The 16,579-nt window shown below is 49.0% G+C and overlaps 1 protein-coding gene across 2 annotated transcripts in view; it reads right to left on the bottom strand.

Annotated features, from left to right (window-relative positions):
• RAB26 (RAB26, member RAS oncogene family) overlaps positions 1 to 16,579 on the bottom strand; it is a 177,032-nt gene that overhangs the window by 54,496 nt on the left and 105,957 nt on the right. For both annotated transcript variants that reach the window (XM_067534107.1, XM_067534106.1), the window contains exon 3: positions 3,250 to 3,291. In XM_067534107.1, coding sequence (XP_067390208.1) covers positions 3,250 to 3,291 — 42 coding nt within the window. The remainder of the gene's footprint in view (positions 1 to 3,249; positions 3,292 to 16,579) is intronic.

Below are 16,579 nucleotides of genomic sequence, written 5' to 3'. Positions count from 1 at the left end.
AAGTTCTGTTTCTTTGAACGCAGCAGGAATCAAGCAACAGGAGATCGTTCCTTTGCTGTTTTGCTTCTTTGCTCACAGCTCCAAGCCTCTTTCAGGCAACACTCCGCCCAAAAGCTCTCTCTCTCGTAGCACCAAACTGCCAGTGTGACTGCTCTTGGCTTTTCTGCCCCTTCTCTCCCAGCTTCTTTGGTCTTTCTGACTCTTTCTCAGACAAATGAGCCGTCACAAAACAATAGCCAGTGCGCACCCCTTCTGCTCATGTGCCTTTGCGGTGGGTGGTGACGTGTCTGTGTATGGGGTGGAGGCTGGTTATTGTTTCAGCTACCTGGTAACCAAAAGGAGCTTAATTGTTTCTTACAACTATTACATGAAGGGCTGTGGTCGCACCCAACCCACAACAGTATGAAAGCCACTTTTTCAGAGATTTGCTCTTTGTGCTTAGCAATCAGAATTTGTCTCCTCTCAGCCCAACTCTCCTGTGAGCTGTGAAAGCCAGAGGCCCAGCCAAGGAGTTGTGTATGCAATTACACCACAAAGTCTTTGCAAACCTAGGCAAAGCTACTCATCCCATGTCTCCATCCCTCCAAGAGAAGCATCATGGGCAATGGTCCACTCAGCTCCTGATGGCTTCATGCTATGCCAGGCCACGTAGAGAGCAGGCTGACATGACTCTCAGCTGGAAGCTAAGCAGGTCTGCTCACATGTGAGCAACCCCAGCTGTCAGGGTGACGGAGGAAACATTGCGGGTTCCAGCAACAATGGGAGAAAAATTAAGACCCAACCAGATATTCTTTTGGAAAATGAATATAAAATCCAGCAATAAGGTGAGAAAATGTCTAACGTTTCAGTTCAATTCATGATCTGATCTATTTGCACATGATTAATTTGCAACGGGGGGGAGGGGACATTCATAGGGATAAGAATAGAAACAGTGACAAGCGCAATAAATATTTAAGAGGTGCCTCACGATTCTTCAGCATGTCTGAATACTGAACTGATGGTATTTGACGAACAGCTTACAATGTATCCTTAATCAAAAATCCATTTGCTGGATGGATGTGTGGGGACCTGCTAATTGAATTGATCAGTTTTTAATGCAGTGATATGTTTGCACAAACACACTCCTATTGGGGGAGGAGGAGCGCTAATGTTATTAGTTAACTTCCAGCACAGGGGTCACAGTAGACAGGCAGCTCTTGGGGAACTACAGCAGCTCAGATTCTTTTGGGACTGAAAATGTTGAGTGAAGATATCTAGGAGCCGGGATGGATCAGGGGACCAGATAACGAAGCACGGAATCTTTCACCACGAGGGTCCTGTTTGCATTGGGAATTAGCCTGGATTTCAGCTATTGTAATAAACCCGCATTGCAGACAAGGATAGGCATGATTTAAAGCAGTGATACGCTGGTTTCTATTCTGTTCTCTATAGGTTCTTAGACCAAGCTTATCACCATAATATCTAAGCATCTTCCAGTAGCGTATTGAGCAACATGACTACACATCTGTCACATGTTGTTTATTCTCTCATCCCCTCCTGAGGACTGAGAGAACAATGGCATATCTTGTTTTGGTAGGGTTTTATGGCTTGGGTTTTTGTTTTTAAAAATACATGTTCAATTAGTGGTAGCCTCCACCAGTGTCAGCTTTGGCTTTCCTTGTCTGCATAGGTGCAATTAAATCAGCAGTAGAAAGCAGGGCTAATTCCAAGTATACACACAAGATCCAAGGAATTTGTTTGAATTGGGACCGAGCCCAATCAGGATTCGGTCTCACCCACTGGCGGTGCAGTGACCACCGTGAAAAGAGCTGCTGGGTTCAGATTAGTGTCCCCCACACAAGAATAATCAGCAGGGAGGTCAAAGAGCCAATGGAGACTAGGCTCCCTGCCCCTCTCAAGCAGGCGTGAGGATGGCAGCTGGGAATGCAGGGGAAGCTTGCACCACAGCCAGCGATGCCATACTCCTTTAACGGGGCACAGAGGCCTGTCTCCGGAGCTGCCTCTCACCAGTGCTAAAAAAAATGTGCACAAAAGCTATTTTAAAGAGAGAGAAACAGGTAAATAGTCAGGCAGAGGAACTAAAGCAAAATCACAACTGCCAAAGCTATTCTCCCCAGCGTGTTTGGTGTCAAATATTGCTGACTGTGGGCAGCACTGCTGATTTCATTACCCTGCAGCACATGTTCAAAAGTCACTTGCAGACGAGAGCGCGCACTCCCTAGGCAGTCTGTCCCACTGCCCTACTGTTCTTACAGCTAGGACGTGTTTCCTGAGATTTAAACTAAATTTGCCATGCTGTAGTTTGTATCCGTTGCCTCTTGTCCTGCCCTCTGTGGCAAGAGAGAACAACTTTTCTCCATCTTCTTTATGGCAGCCTTTCAAGTATTTGAAGACAGCTATCACATGTCCCCTTAATCTTTTCTTTTCCAAACTAAACATACCCAGTTCCTTCAGCCTTTGCTCACACGGCTTGCATTCCGTGCCTTTGTCATCTTTGTCATCTTTGTCACTCGACTCTGGATCTCCTGTCCAGTTTTGCTACATCCTTTCTATACATTGGTCACCAGAACTGGACCGAGTACTTCAGCTGACGCCTAACCAGCACTGAGTAGAGCAGTACGATCACCTCCCGTGACTTGCATGCTATGCCTCTGTTAATGCCACCTAAAACTGCATTTGCTTTTTTTGCAACAGCATCGCATTGCTGACTCATATTGAGGTTGAACCACAACTTCCAGATCCTTCTCAGCTGTGTTGCTGCCATGCCAGTTTATCTCCCATTCTGTAGTTGTGCATTTGGTTTTTCTTCCCTAAGTGTAGCACCTTACATTTGTCTTCATTGAATTTCATTTTGTTCTCTATAGCCCAGTTCTCCAATTTATCACGATCCGTCTGAATTTTAGCTTTATCCTCCAAAGTATTTGCAACGCCCCCTAGATTTGTGTCATCTGCAAATCTGACCAGTCTGCTCTCTGTTCCTACATCCAGATAATCAATAAAGATGTTAAGCAACCTAAACAAGCTGTTCTTTAAAACAAAATCTAATCCAAACCAATGTGTTATTCTTTCATCTTTTGTGTGTGTGTGAGTGTGTGTGAGAGAAAGTACAGAGAGATTTCACTAAGCTCTCGATCTTCGACGGGTATTTATAGGGTTCTAGTTACCATAGCACCTCGGCAATAGCCAGCAGCACTAAGTCCCGCAGCAAACAAGCTGACATGTACGAGGTCAGGTTCGTGCAGAGCTTACCTGCAGCTTTACCTTCACTCCATCCACGTTCAAGACTTTATTCTGAAAGAGAAAACAGGAGAGCGATGAGAAACAAATGTGTCCTCTCTCCAAAACAGCCATATCCCCCCTGCTGTGCTGATTCACACAGAGTTACAGCCACAATGGATTTGCCCCATCCGCTTTTGTTGCGCTGACACTTTATTAGATTGTATGGAACCGGCCAACAAATATTTAAGATTTTCTTGGGTAACTGTTACACCTATGTATTGTGTTGATTAATAGCAATAGCCTTTCAGAGACAGAGCTTTTCCTCCAAAGGACTTTACCAACTAAAGCCTGGAGAGAGATTGCTGCAGCCAACACAGCAATGGTTTAGTACATCAAACCCCACACAATGATGTAGAGACGTTTAGGGAGGCAGAATGCAATTGTTCAGAGTGGAAATGAGCAGGGCCCTAGGGTTACTGGTCCTTAGGAAGGCAGTCAGTAGTCAGGACCTTGATTTTTCAGCTCCTCTGAAAGACTGTGCCCTCCAGCACCATTCTGGGAGTTGGGCTCTGGGTTCCCTGCCACCAGCCCACTGATCTCACACCTCTGCTTCCCCAACGACAAAGGGGAGATTGTACTAAACTTCTTAGCAGGAGGGATTAAGTCGTTAAACATTCCTCCCACGCTTTGTGTGCTAGAGAACACACATAAGAGAGCATTCAAAGCACCACCAGCAAACACTCCACATATACAGGCCCACAACACTGCCAGGCATCTGGTCATGGGAGACACCATTGGGACCGTGTCAGACAGGCAGCCATGATGTCCTGTTTACTGTCTGAGGAGCAGCATCAGTCATGAGTCTCCCTGGCTCGTCAGGGCCAGAAATCCAAAAACTTGAGCACCTGCCTTTAAAGAATGACTTTGGTGGAGCTGTTTCGGGAGTGCTCTGACCCACACTGTGTATTGCAGGCAAACACGGCTACGTCCTCTGCCACCGAGTGATATTTGCAAAGAACAACCCTTAAAAGGCTGACTTGTGTAGCCCTGGTCAGAGTGTGCCTTTATGGGGCAAGAGCTGGACAGAGACGCATCCGCATTTCACCCCTGGAACAGACCGATCTTAGAAGCGATTTCAAAGTCATGTCCCAGTCCCCATTTAGTGAGGTCTCAGCTGTGAGTACAAAACCATACAGAGGCGTCGGAAGTGACACAGACACACTCCGAATATTCCTTCTGCAAAAGGAGAGTAAATAAGAAAAATGATCCTTTTAAGTCGGGGTGCCTAACCCCAAATCCAGGCACTTTCCTTCTGCAGCGGGGATACGCATGCCCTGGAGAGGAAACCACCCCCAACTCCGTCCCAGTCTTGGGCATCCATAGATGAACCCAGCCAGGCTATTGACAGCCACTAAAGCAGACAGGCAGGTTATTGAGACTGACTGTCCCCCTGTGCAGTGGAACGCAAGCTCCCCTCCCTGGAGATATCCCCTAGGAGCGGGCACTTTGCTTCACCCGCAGGAACACTGTCCAGCTCTCAGCAAACAAAGTGCGACTCCAGCTGCAACTTCACTGACCTCAAGTTCGCAATGAGCAGCTGAAATCCAGTGGGTGCCTGGGGCTCTGCTGCGCAGGAGAAGTTCCCCAGGAATGCTGGGATGTTGGCATTACCTGAAGAGTGACCGCAAGTGACCTTAAATGTGCCACCGCTGCACCCCCAAATACCATCTTGGACTGATGGGCTCAGAGGAATCCATTTCCAGCCTGCCCATTTGGTCCCCCTCTTTAGGGCTATGGAAATTAACTGGTGGTTTCTTCACTGACTGCCCTTCTCAAAGCTGCCACGAACCCACTGTGCCCAGAAATACCAATGCCTGCAGGCCTTCCACGTCTTGAGGGGCAATATCTGGTGGGCAGAGGACACCGGAGAGGGTGCAAATCAGGAATGACTTCACTGAGGCGAGTGGAGTACCGCAGTGTAAATGAGAACAGAACCAGGCCACTGGCTGGAGACCTGGCCTGACCTAGCTCTTGGAAAGTTAGCAGCTCTCCCACCCTCCCCTCCACTGTGGGTTGGCTGACGTTGGTAAATGCTATGGCCCTTCAGAGGGCTCTTTATACAAGCACTAGAGAGATGGAGCCTATTGTCAAGTGTTTCCTGATCTTTATTTGTACAAGGAATTTGCAGGGGCTTATAAATGGGAGCAAGGATTTCACTGCTGAAGGCTGTGATACAAAACCCATTAGAGACCTATCCATCTAGCGCTATGTTACTGTTTATCTGCACTGAGCTACATCTACAGGCACCGGCCCCTGCGCGCTAGGCGCTGTACAAACACATTTTACAAACAAGACTCTTGTTCCGACAATTCTCTTTTGCTCACGTCGCACTTGTGTATACACGTCTCCAGCTCCTCTCAAAAGGCCACCCACCAGCAGTGCAACGTTCGCTCGCAAGCATCGTTATCCCCTTCAGGTGGCAGTGCGCATCCCAGCGTTTTAAAAATCCCACCTTCCAGGCGAAGCACTCCAGTGTCTGTGTCTGGGCATCACAGCGCCAGAGGCTGGCAGACGGAAGAGCATGTGTGTCGAATGCCCTCCAGGGGATTCCGACAGGACAGATAGGTTGGAAGGCATGAATGTAGGAATACAAAGGAGAGAACATTCCTTTGTATCCACCTCCTGCACCTAGCAAAGGTCTTACAAACCTGGGAGTTGCCATCTCGGAACAGCCAGACAGTCCCTCTAGCCTGGAATCTTGCCCTAGCTGAACCAGTGTAAACTCACCCCACTAGCGCAAAATCGCACTCGCAAACCATCTTGCCTGGAATCTCACTGTCCATTGTGCCGGAGCAGCCCAATGGTCCATCTGACCAAGGAACCTGCGTCCAGCAACCACCAATGACAATGAATGGTTTAAAACATCTCAAATGCATCACGTGGGGGGAGACGAGGGAAGGAATTTCTCCCTGACTCCAGCTGCTGACCAACTTATGCCCTGAAGATCGAGGATGGGGAGCCCTGGCAACAGTGATCCTAGCTGCAGGGGTTATTTGTTATTCAGACGTGCTCAGGTAATTGTTTAAAAAAACTTCCTAAGTTGAAACCATTTCTATTGTGGTACAACCAGAAGATCATTTTGAATGTCAATGTCTGCTGCGAGGTACAGATATTTGGATATTTAAAATCCAGCATCCCTGGTGCTAGTTTATATTGTTGCACACAGCCATGACCAGAAGACCTCTGGCAGTAAATTGATGAGCTACTGGATGCTGTGCTAATGGCTTTAAAAAGATACAGACAACTGCCTACAAACATCCAGTTCTTAACCACCCTGAGACATGCAAAAATCAAACTTCTTCTCCTGACAATTTTGCTTCTTTTTCAAACACTGACACACTCATTCACCCACTCTCTCTCTCTCTCACACACACACACACACACACCCACCCACCCACCCCTTTTGGTTCATTTTGGCTGTGCTTTAGTTTTATTAGACAATAAACATCTTTCAGAAAACGAGATGAAGCAGGGGGACTTGCTGCCCTGTCCCTCATTACTGTCCTGGTGCTGGATGGGCCAGAGATTATGGGACTAGTTTGTGAATCAAAAGACCTGGGTTCAGTTCTTGGCCCAAGCACACATTTCCTGTGGAGATACCAGCACAGCCTCCCATGGGTCCCCTGAGGATGAATACACTGAAGATTGTGAGGTGCTCTACGGTACCCAAGGTAGATAAATATCCCGAGCTGAGCATGGATTGGCATTGCTACTGCCTGGGGTGTATCTGCGCAGATGAGAAAGCAAAAGGAAGGTGCTTTGCCTCACAGAATGGCCTGCCTTGCACGGGTGCTGGGGGGAATAAGCCCACTGATGTCTGCGAGGTGGTCAGACACCACAGGGATGGGTGCAGGTAAGAGCAACGACAGAGGACAGAGTGACTGGCTGCATCTCTGCCAAGGGAAAGCTTTCCCCGCGGCATATCCCACTTGCAGGCTGGCTGAGCAGATACTCTGCAGGAGCAGCAGTTCCTCTCTGCTCCTGACCTGCCTGTTAGCTACACCTTCCCAGCCCTCCCCTTAAAGAAATGTCACTGCGCTGATTACAGCAGCTGGGCTGCATTCCCACCATCAATGTTTTAAGATGCATCCTAGCAATAACGAGACCTGAGTGCTACCTATTTCCTTTTTATGGCAGTCCCTGCTGCTGCCACCCTCTGCTGTGCTGAGAAACCAAATCAACAAACCCGTAACAACTTTATCTCCACATCTAAACTGCCTGGTGGGAAGACAGCATCGTGTGCAGCTCACATGAGCTGGGGAGTGCCACGCCGCTTCTCTCAGCTGCTATGCAGTGGCAAGATGAATCCTATAGTGCCTGTTATTGTCAGATCACCTCTTCTGCGCAGCAAGTGGGTGAGGGTGAAAGCTTCTGTTAGAGGCTGGATGGTTACGAAGAGGGAGTACATCTAGTGCTTTGAGCAGTGGATTGGGAGCCAGGTTCTAGTCCCATCTCTGCATCTGACTCCCTGGGGAAAGTTGCCACCTTCCTAGGACTCAATCTGTAAAGAGCTTTGAGATCCCCCGGGGGGGTGGGTCAGGCATCCCGCCTGTCTGCGACAAGCACTGCTACGGAGAATGAGCTGACCCAGACCCGCTGGAGAGTGGTTAACTTCCTGGGTGGCAGTTAATTAGTCAGGAAACACCTGGGCCTAACAAAGGCTGGCGAGCCTGCAGTCAGGAAGCCTCAGAATAGGGGAAACGCCTGAGCAGCGAGACTCCTCGGGGGAGCTGAGTTGGAAGCAGCTCCCGGCCATGTCTCCCTGGCCAGCAGAGACAGTTCCCAGGCAAGGGACCAGAGCAGCCCAGGAGAATAACTGGGCAGGGCACCTCCTGGAGAGGTGTGAGGGACTGACTCAAAGAGCCCCGTGCTGTCGGGGGAAGGCTGGAGTCCGGCCAAATGCACCTCCAAGGCCTGAGCGGCAGGCAGGGCATTCAGCCCGCGGTGGCTCCGGGGTCAGACAGCCGGCTGATGCACCCAGAGGCGGAGAGCTGGGGGTGGAGTAGTTGACTGAAGCGTTTTGTTTATGTTTGCATGTCGTCCTTTCCTGCTACATAAATGAGACCCTCTGAAGAGGGCATTCTTAAATATGAGAAAGGCCAGCTTTGACTTCCCCAGGTGAGAGGAAACTGAGGCAGGAGCTCACCTGCAGCCAGACTGCCGGGGGTATGCTGGGGTGACTTGCAAGTTGCTACAAATAACAGTCACTGTGACGCCCATCGCTCCGGCGATGCCCATCTGCCTGCGATTCCTCGAGGTCCCCAGGAGAGCTGGCAGAATTTCTATCATCTCACCTTGCCTATCTCACCTGCATCATTTTTGCAGCCCATACAGCATGGATCAAGCATGCCGTTAATCCCAGATCAACACCCCTGACCATCTCCATCAGCAGCAAGGAGGCAGCTATTATCCACGCCATTAAAAAGTCCCCCTAGGACAGGCAGAAGCCAGCAAGAGGCTTTAGTGTGTGGGCTACAGAGTGAAAAAGTAACACCCAGTGGGGGGCGTGTCGCGGGGCAGGGTACGTCTAAGGCAGATGCAGCCTTCTGAGCATGGGGCGCTGAGAGCGGCTGTGTATGCCGCAGAGATCTAACGGGAGCTGGGAACGGCAGGTCAAAGGGAACCTGGGGAGACACAGAGACTGTGGAGCCTCATTAGCGAGTCCTCTGCTGAAAGGAGTATCGCGCTACATTGCAGCCCCCTCCAAAAGGCGCTCAGCTGGGAGATTTGATCCCACTCTCCCTTGCTGACCCGGAACCTGGCGGGTATTAATTAGAGAAGCCTTGATGGCCAAGCCAACGCGCCATGAGACATCAGTGTGCTGAGCGCATTGAACAAAACTGACTCCAGCGGGTCCAGAGAGCAGGAACAGCCTGGCTAGCGAGTGGGCAAGCTTCCCCCGTGGTGGCCCCTGCCAACCTGGCCTGTAACTTCTGGCCTGAATGAGAGGCGGGAGAGCTTCAGTCCTTGCTTTCCCTGCTGAGAGTGACAGCAAAGCAGCCAGTGGGGAAGGGCCTGCTGCCTGCCTGGACCTGCACTGACCCCCAGCTATTGATTTCACATGCGGCCTGCCAAGCCATCTGCAGCTGGGCAGCTTTGGGGCGAGACGTTCAGAGTTCTGGGAGCTGGGGGCTGTGCCACTGCCTCTGGCACTCCTGGGGATGGATTCCTGGCCTGCGGGATGGATTCAGACCTGCAAACCAAAGCGGACAGTCTCCACGGGACGTAATGGAGCCAGCCCGTCTCCCAAGATAGCGCTTTTCAGGCAACAGCCAGGAGCATGCCAAGGAGTGCTTGCAGCTCGTCCAAGTAATCCCTGCTCAGCGTGCTGTGAACACTTCACCCCTCTCTCTCCACAGAGGCCTTGTCGTTCCTTTCAAGCCCCTGAAGTCTCCCCCAGCATTGGAAAAAATTAACACGTGTTGAGCTAGATTGGCACATCTTCCAGAGACCAGCCTGCGCTCACTGCTATCGGGAGCTTGCACCGTGTATTGTGGGTGACAGACACATGCCGTCCGTCTCTGCCCAGTGTAGTATTTCAGCAGGTGTTTACCAATGACATGCCTAAATCCACATTGATCAGCTGTAGCTCCTACTAGCACATTAGCCTCACCGGGAATCGGGACAGCAATGATTTGAGTTGGCAACCAACAAGTAAAAACAGATAACAGGTTTAAAACAAACAAAAGGAAGCATTTCTTCACACAATGCACAGTCAACCTGTGGAACTCCTTGCCAGAGGATGTTGTGAAGGCCAAGACTATAACAGGGTTCAAAAACAAACTAGATACGTTCATGGGGGATAGGTCCATCAATGACTAATAGCCAGGATAGGCAGGGATGCAAAACCATGCTCTGAAAAGTGTCCCTAGCCTCTGTTTGCCAGATGTTGGGAATGGGTGACGGGATGGATCACTCCATGATTACCTGCTCTGTTCATTCCCTCTGAAGCACCTGGCATTGGCCACTGTTGGAAGACAGGACACTGGGCTAAATGGACCATTGAGCTGACCTAGCATGGCCGGAATGTTCTTAAAGTAGCAATTTAGACTCCTGACTGTAGGAGGTCACTTGTGCATCAGTGTCATGGTGCTGATTCTCCCGCATGAGCAAAGGAATCAGAATATGGACCAGTGGTCGAGCTAGTCTGGGATCCTGTCTCTGGTAGCGACCAGGACCAGATGTTGCAGGGGAAGATACCAGAACGGGACAGAAATGGTCTTGCGGGGCTAGATCTTCAGAGGAGCTCAGCATTTAATATGAACCAATGGTCCTAAGGACAATTATGGAGTCATCTCCCCACAGCGGAAGTTTCTTCCCCCCTCAGCAGTGAAAGGTTGGCTCATGCCCTAAAGCATCAGGGTTTATACCCCTGCTATATATTTTTATCCTCACTAAAGTAATTGTGCACGTTCTCGTCCATTTAAATAGTTCTTTCTCAAATCTTACTACGCTCTTGATGGTTCGGACCTCAGAATTCTTATCTCACCATTGTCAGGGGAGTTTTCAAATATTTATTGATTTTCCTTTGTTACTGACTTCCCTTTCCACCCAGGCCACAAACAGCACATCAGTTACCTCCCTGCGGTATTTTAGTACTTCTGGCTTCATAGCTTGGTGAAAAGCAGGAAGAGGAGAAGTGCATGAAAATTAATACAGACCTCATTCACCTCTGGCATGCCTATGCTGACTTCAGCAAGTCACACGGGGAGAGGCAGTCCCTCTAACCCCAAAAGACTTATGCTGTCAATAAACTAGACAGGTACAGTCAGGGGCAGGGAACACAGGCACAGAGAAGAAAGAGACTTTCCCAAGGTCATCCATCAGGTCAGTAGCAGAGCAAAGAACAGAACCCAGGTTTCCTAACTCCCCAGCCAGTATCCTAGCCACTAGGCCACACTGCCTCTCTTCCTGCTCTTCCTCAAGGATTCTCTGCAGCTGGCAAAGAAGGTGGTAATAAATCCAAGCTACACGTGCCATAAAGGACCTTTTTTTCCTTATTTAAAAAAATACTAAAATGAATGACCCCGTCACAGCCTCTCCAATCAATTGTGAGCAGCAAATAACCTGCCACGTTGCACCCATTATTAACTGATCGCCGTGATTCCTTTCAGTCTGTCATGCATGGAAGGTCTGGGCCCACACTCAGCCATGAGCCAGGAAGGCCAGCAAACAGCAGCCATTCAGAACGATCTCGCCTTCCCAACACAGGGCCGGCCACTCAGCAATTCCCTTTTGAGGAGCTGCTGGATTCCACTCCCTGCTCTCAGCTGGATGTTTCTCAGCCAAAGCAAGGCTCCCGCAGGCACTTATGGGGAGCACGCTCTGATTGCTTGAAAGCAAAAGGAGCAACCAGTAGAAGCAAGTGGCCTCTGCTACCAGCCAGCCCGTGCAGAGGGTTTCCAACTCTGCAGAAGAGACTGAGGCCGGATCTACTCTTAAAGCTTAAGTCGACATAGCTACTGTGGTCAGGTGCATGAAAAATCCACTCCCCCTCAGCACCAGTGTTGCTGTGAGGATCAGAGTCATTCGTGACGGAGAAACATTCTGATGCTATGGTGATGAAGGCCGCATAAGCGCCAAAGGATTGATTTCTGTATAATCCCTTGCGCCAGGAGGTTGTTTCAGTTTCTTTCATCCATCACCCTGAAATAGGGTGAAACAGGGTGACCAAGTAGCAAGCTGTTCACTTTCCATAATTGACGGATGGACAAACTATGGGTTATTCACCAGCTGCTCACTTCAGCCACTGTGTGATTGGTAACCTATGTCACATGGCATCATTTCAACTTCCTGATTGGGTGACTGCTATTCTCACGTTCAAAACACGTTCCAAATATTCTTCCTTCCACATGAGCAGGGCTGCTCATGCAAAGAGCAGCCGGTCCCCCGCGTTTGTGCCAATCGAAACCATTCGTGTGAATGATTGCAAACAGCAAGGTACAGGACTCAAACAAATATTAGTGAGCGCGTCTTTACAGTACTTAACCTGCTCTGTGCGTACCTGCTCTTTTCCCGGCTCCCTTGTGTCCTTGCTCAATCTCAGCCCACTGACCATGCCCCATGGAATGTCGAGGACTGTTTAGCGCACGGCGAGTGCAAAGCAACCAGCTTAGTTGAAAATAAATCTCGTGATCGCAGCTGGGTCCTTCGCCTGGTGCTCAATGTCAGGGAAGGGTTCTCACCTGATTACAGAAAAGGCATGGATGTGGCTCCCCCATTTTACAAATGGGATTGGAGGAACTTGGTAGAGTCTGTGACCTGCCCAAGGCCCATCAGGAGGTCTGGGTGAGTCAGGAATTGAACCTGGGTCTCTCAAGTCACACTCCGGTGCCCCGTGCACTACACAATCCTTGCTACTCTTCACTTGAATATTTCTCTTGCATTTTTGTCAGTGTTGCAGCATTCGTAAATGTGACCATGTTGCAAAGATCCTGCTGATTGTCTCCTTCAATACACAGATGAACTTTCGTCTTTGGGGTACAGTGTAGAATCCATCACACTACGTGGGTTTCTGCCTGATCGGCACAAATGGCTAATGTCTGTAATAGTGGCTACTAACTCCTGCCATAATGTAACCCTGACCCAAGCGAGGCTCAGAGATCAAGACCAGCCTCCGATCTTACCAGCACTCCCGTGTGTCACGCCTTTGTCGGGAAGTCAACTGAACTGATACGGCTGCTAACTAGGTACACGAGCCCAGAGCCATTGGGAGGAGTGAGCTTCAAAACAACACACACATTAATTTGTGCCTGGAGCGGAGACAGCCCAGGTAACTGGGGGGCCTTTGTTCTGTGTTTGCCATAAATAAAGAATAACAGTGAAAGAGCCAGCGGCAACAGCACAAAACCAGAGGAAGAGGGGGAGGGAGGGGGAGGGAGAGAGTCTCAATGATATTAATTTTGCAAACAAGGTGAGAAATTGCCTCCCCCCATGTCTGCAGTGTTAAACGACTCAAAGGGCTCCACCGACACCCATCCTCTACCGTCAAAATTGCTCTAGAAGGAGGACTGGAGTTCTAAACCTAGAGCGTGGCCACCCTGGCCTGGAACGACGACTCTGGGTAAAGCCTCAGCTGAGCGGATGGGGAAACGCACGAGAATGCCCATCCTGAAGAACTGGATTTGCTTCCTTTGTGTGTGTTTTGGTTTGGTTTTTAAACGGAGGTCACATAGTGCAGCAGAACCTCAGTGCTACAAACTGACTGGGCAGCCACACACCCCATTGGGAACCAGAAACACGCAATCAGGCAGCAGCAGAGGCAGGTCAGAGCTGTGTGAATCGTAAACCACTACAAAAAATAAAGGGAAGGTTTAAAAAAAAAAAGATTGGACACTCAGGAAACGGTTTCTGTGCTTGTTTCATATAAATTAAGATGGTTAAAAGCAGCATTTTATGTCTGCCTAGTGAAGTTTCAAAGCAGTATTAAGCCAATGTTCAGCTGTAAACTTTTGAAAGAACAACCAGCCCGTTTTGTTCAGAGTAACGAACAACCTCCATTCCCTAGGTTTTCGTAACTCTGAGGTTCTAGTGTAGAATTAAATCATTGTTAGCTGCCTACAAAGATCTATGGAATCAGCATGGAGTCAATGAAAAGCTTTACATTCGATGGAGGATAGCAAGTGATTTTTTTAACTTTTTTTAATTTTAAAATTCTCTGCTCCAACAAGTTCAATACCTGTGCTCTAATTTTACACACGCACACGCACCCTTCCTTTTCTTTCTTTCCTCCTTTTCATATAGGCTTTTATTTAATTATTATTTGTCTTCCAGTAGCATTAGAGAGCCCAGCCAACATACAGACCCACTAGGCAAGAAGCATTTAGCAGTCAGAAGGAAATTAGTGTGTTTCCAGCACACCCCACTTACAGGGCTGAGTGAAGGGTTCAGAAAAGAAACTGGATTAGAGCTAAACCCAAGATTCTGCTCGTAATTTGGAAGGGTTCAGGTAAGTAGAGTCCTCGTCTCATGCTCACACCTCTCCACTTTCCCTCCTGAGGTCTCCAAGCTCTGCTGACGTCCATTTCATCGTCACACTGGATCTCAGGAAGCTTGGCTAGGCCAGATGTTCTCTTCATACAACAGGCGCTCTGGAGCATTGCATTCTGGGTCACCTTTAAACCTAGGAGACTCTGGAACCTGAACTATGTAAAACAGAGAGTTCAAGAGCTGGGGAGAGTGGAAGATCCCAATCCACAGATGCGATATCAGCAAAGTTGGAGTCAAGGAAAGCGCTGGGATCCAAAGGAGAGAAGACAGAACTTGTGGGAAAGGGGGGAGGATGTGGCTGAGTTTGGAAGAGCGGGTGGGGAGGGAATCTTCCAGGGGTTTGGTTACGTTTCAAAGAAGCATCCAATGTGAAATCCTGGCCTCAGTTAAGTCAAAGGCGTGAGTCCCATTGACTTCTCTGGGGCCAGGATGTCACTCCCTGTCTCTGAGGCTTATCCAAGCCTAACCTAACTCACCCATCCTCTTCTTACTGACAGGAGAAAGGGGCTGGGAGGGTACTGGTTACTTTCTGGAACGACCAGCCATGTGAAACGCTAAATGCAGCTCTCTAAAGACGGAGCAAACAAACAAAAAATCTTAAACATTAAAAAGTCCCACGGGAGAGAATGAGGAAGAATTAATTTACCCACCTGAGACACTGAAATCAGCAGCAGTAACAATTACAGTGTCATTTAAACAATCCTAAGCAATCATGAAGCACCATTTCGGAGATGGAAAAGGGTACATAAGATGCGGGTGGCCAGGAATGCAGTGACATCCTGGGTTCAAGGACAGCAGAAAAACCAACATGCGCCAGTTTCTCCACAGAGATCAGTCTTCTCTGGTTGTTCTTTCTGATTAAATGTTGCAAGAGCGGCTAGTCAGCTCCATGCATGCTAATGCACCGCTTTCGAAGGTTGCAATTTAAAAACAAACCCTCAAGAGCCAATGCATTGAGGTGTCTTATTACTGCTCTGATGGAATTGCTTTTACAGCGAGGCACAGGTCTGAATGCAGAAGGGAAAGAGACAAGGGACCCTAAACCCGTAATCTCTGGCGTAATCTCTCCAACATCAAACAGATTTCCACAACCGAGGGACTGGCTTGATCACGCAGGACTTGATGGCTCTGCAGCAATTTAATGCTGCATTAATGACATGATTTAAACATCATCTGTTCAGGAGTGCGAGGGAAGGGGCGCTCTCCCCGCAGGATGGGATATCAGCCCCATTGCTTGGGTTGTGTAACAATGGACAAAGCACTGGGGGAGTGTGGGGAGGAAGAATAGTTACACACAGAACAATACTGCCCTGGCCAGGGACCCGAATCAAACCCCACTGACCTCAGGGAGCTGTAGAGCAGGCTCTGGGAGCCAGTAGAGTTTTCCAGCTCTACATCCCTAGCGAGGATTTTCAAAGGTGCCTAAGGGGTACCCAATCACCAGGGAAAATAACTGGAATTTGGGTACCTAACTCCTGTAAGAAGCCCAGCCTCTGATTCAAGGACTATAAAAACAAACGGGAATTTCTGTCAGCTCTAACCTAAGGCTCTCCGAGAGCTTTACACGCAAAACTCTGATAAGCCTCAGCCTGCCTAGAAGGTAGTAAACTAAGTAGAATCCACATTTTACAGATGGGCAGAGATGCAGAGAGAGTACGTGACTTGCCCACGGTAGCACTGCAAACCAATGGGACAGGCTCTGGTTGGGAAGAGAACCCAGGGGTCCTGGCTGCCCCGCCCATACACTGACCTCCCTAGTTAGGAAACCGAGATCTCGGGGTATGGTTCTCATGCAATAATTGGGTTCGGAAAGGCTGGCTGAGGCTCGTATGGTTTCACCAGGGAGAGGTTTGGCATTTAATGAACAACATGAGTAGAATATTCTACCTAGGCCTCCAAAAATCCCCTGGGGAATATGCATGGTCCTGCAGGAGAGTCCACAGGAATGGGATATGGAGATTTTTTTAATCATGAATCTTAGCCACTCAGCTCTAGCCATGCAGGGCATACACTGGAGCAGTAAGCTGGCCCCACTGGAACCTAGGGGCACTGTCAGCCCCCTGGAAACTGCTCGTTTGTCATTTTCCAGACAGGGAATGGCATGAAAAGTTCACGTTTCCTAGGAATGTGTAGAGGGTGAGGGCAGGTTTCTATAAACGGCGCTATCATGGTGTGAAAAGAAAAGGCTTGAAGTGTTGAGTATCCCCCTGGGTACTGTGGGCTTAAGGCAGCCGAATTTGCAGCATGTGAAGCTGCCCAGTTAAAAGTCATCATCTATGGTCACCATGTGGGAGCCCAGAGAGCTAGAACC

This window comes from Emydura macquarii, unplaced genomic scaffold, assembly GCF_026122565.2.
Source record: "Emydura macquarii macquarii isolate MOO-44397 ecotype Brisbane River unplaced genomic scaffold, CSIRO-AGI_Emac_v2 contig_3390, whole genome shotgun sequence".
Lineage (NCBI taxonomy): Eukaryota > Metazoa > Chordata > Testudines > Chelidae > Emydura > Emydura macquarii.
Note: the sequence above shows the minus strand (reverse complement) of the source record. Positions and strands in the feature narration are given on the sequence as shown.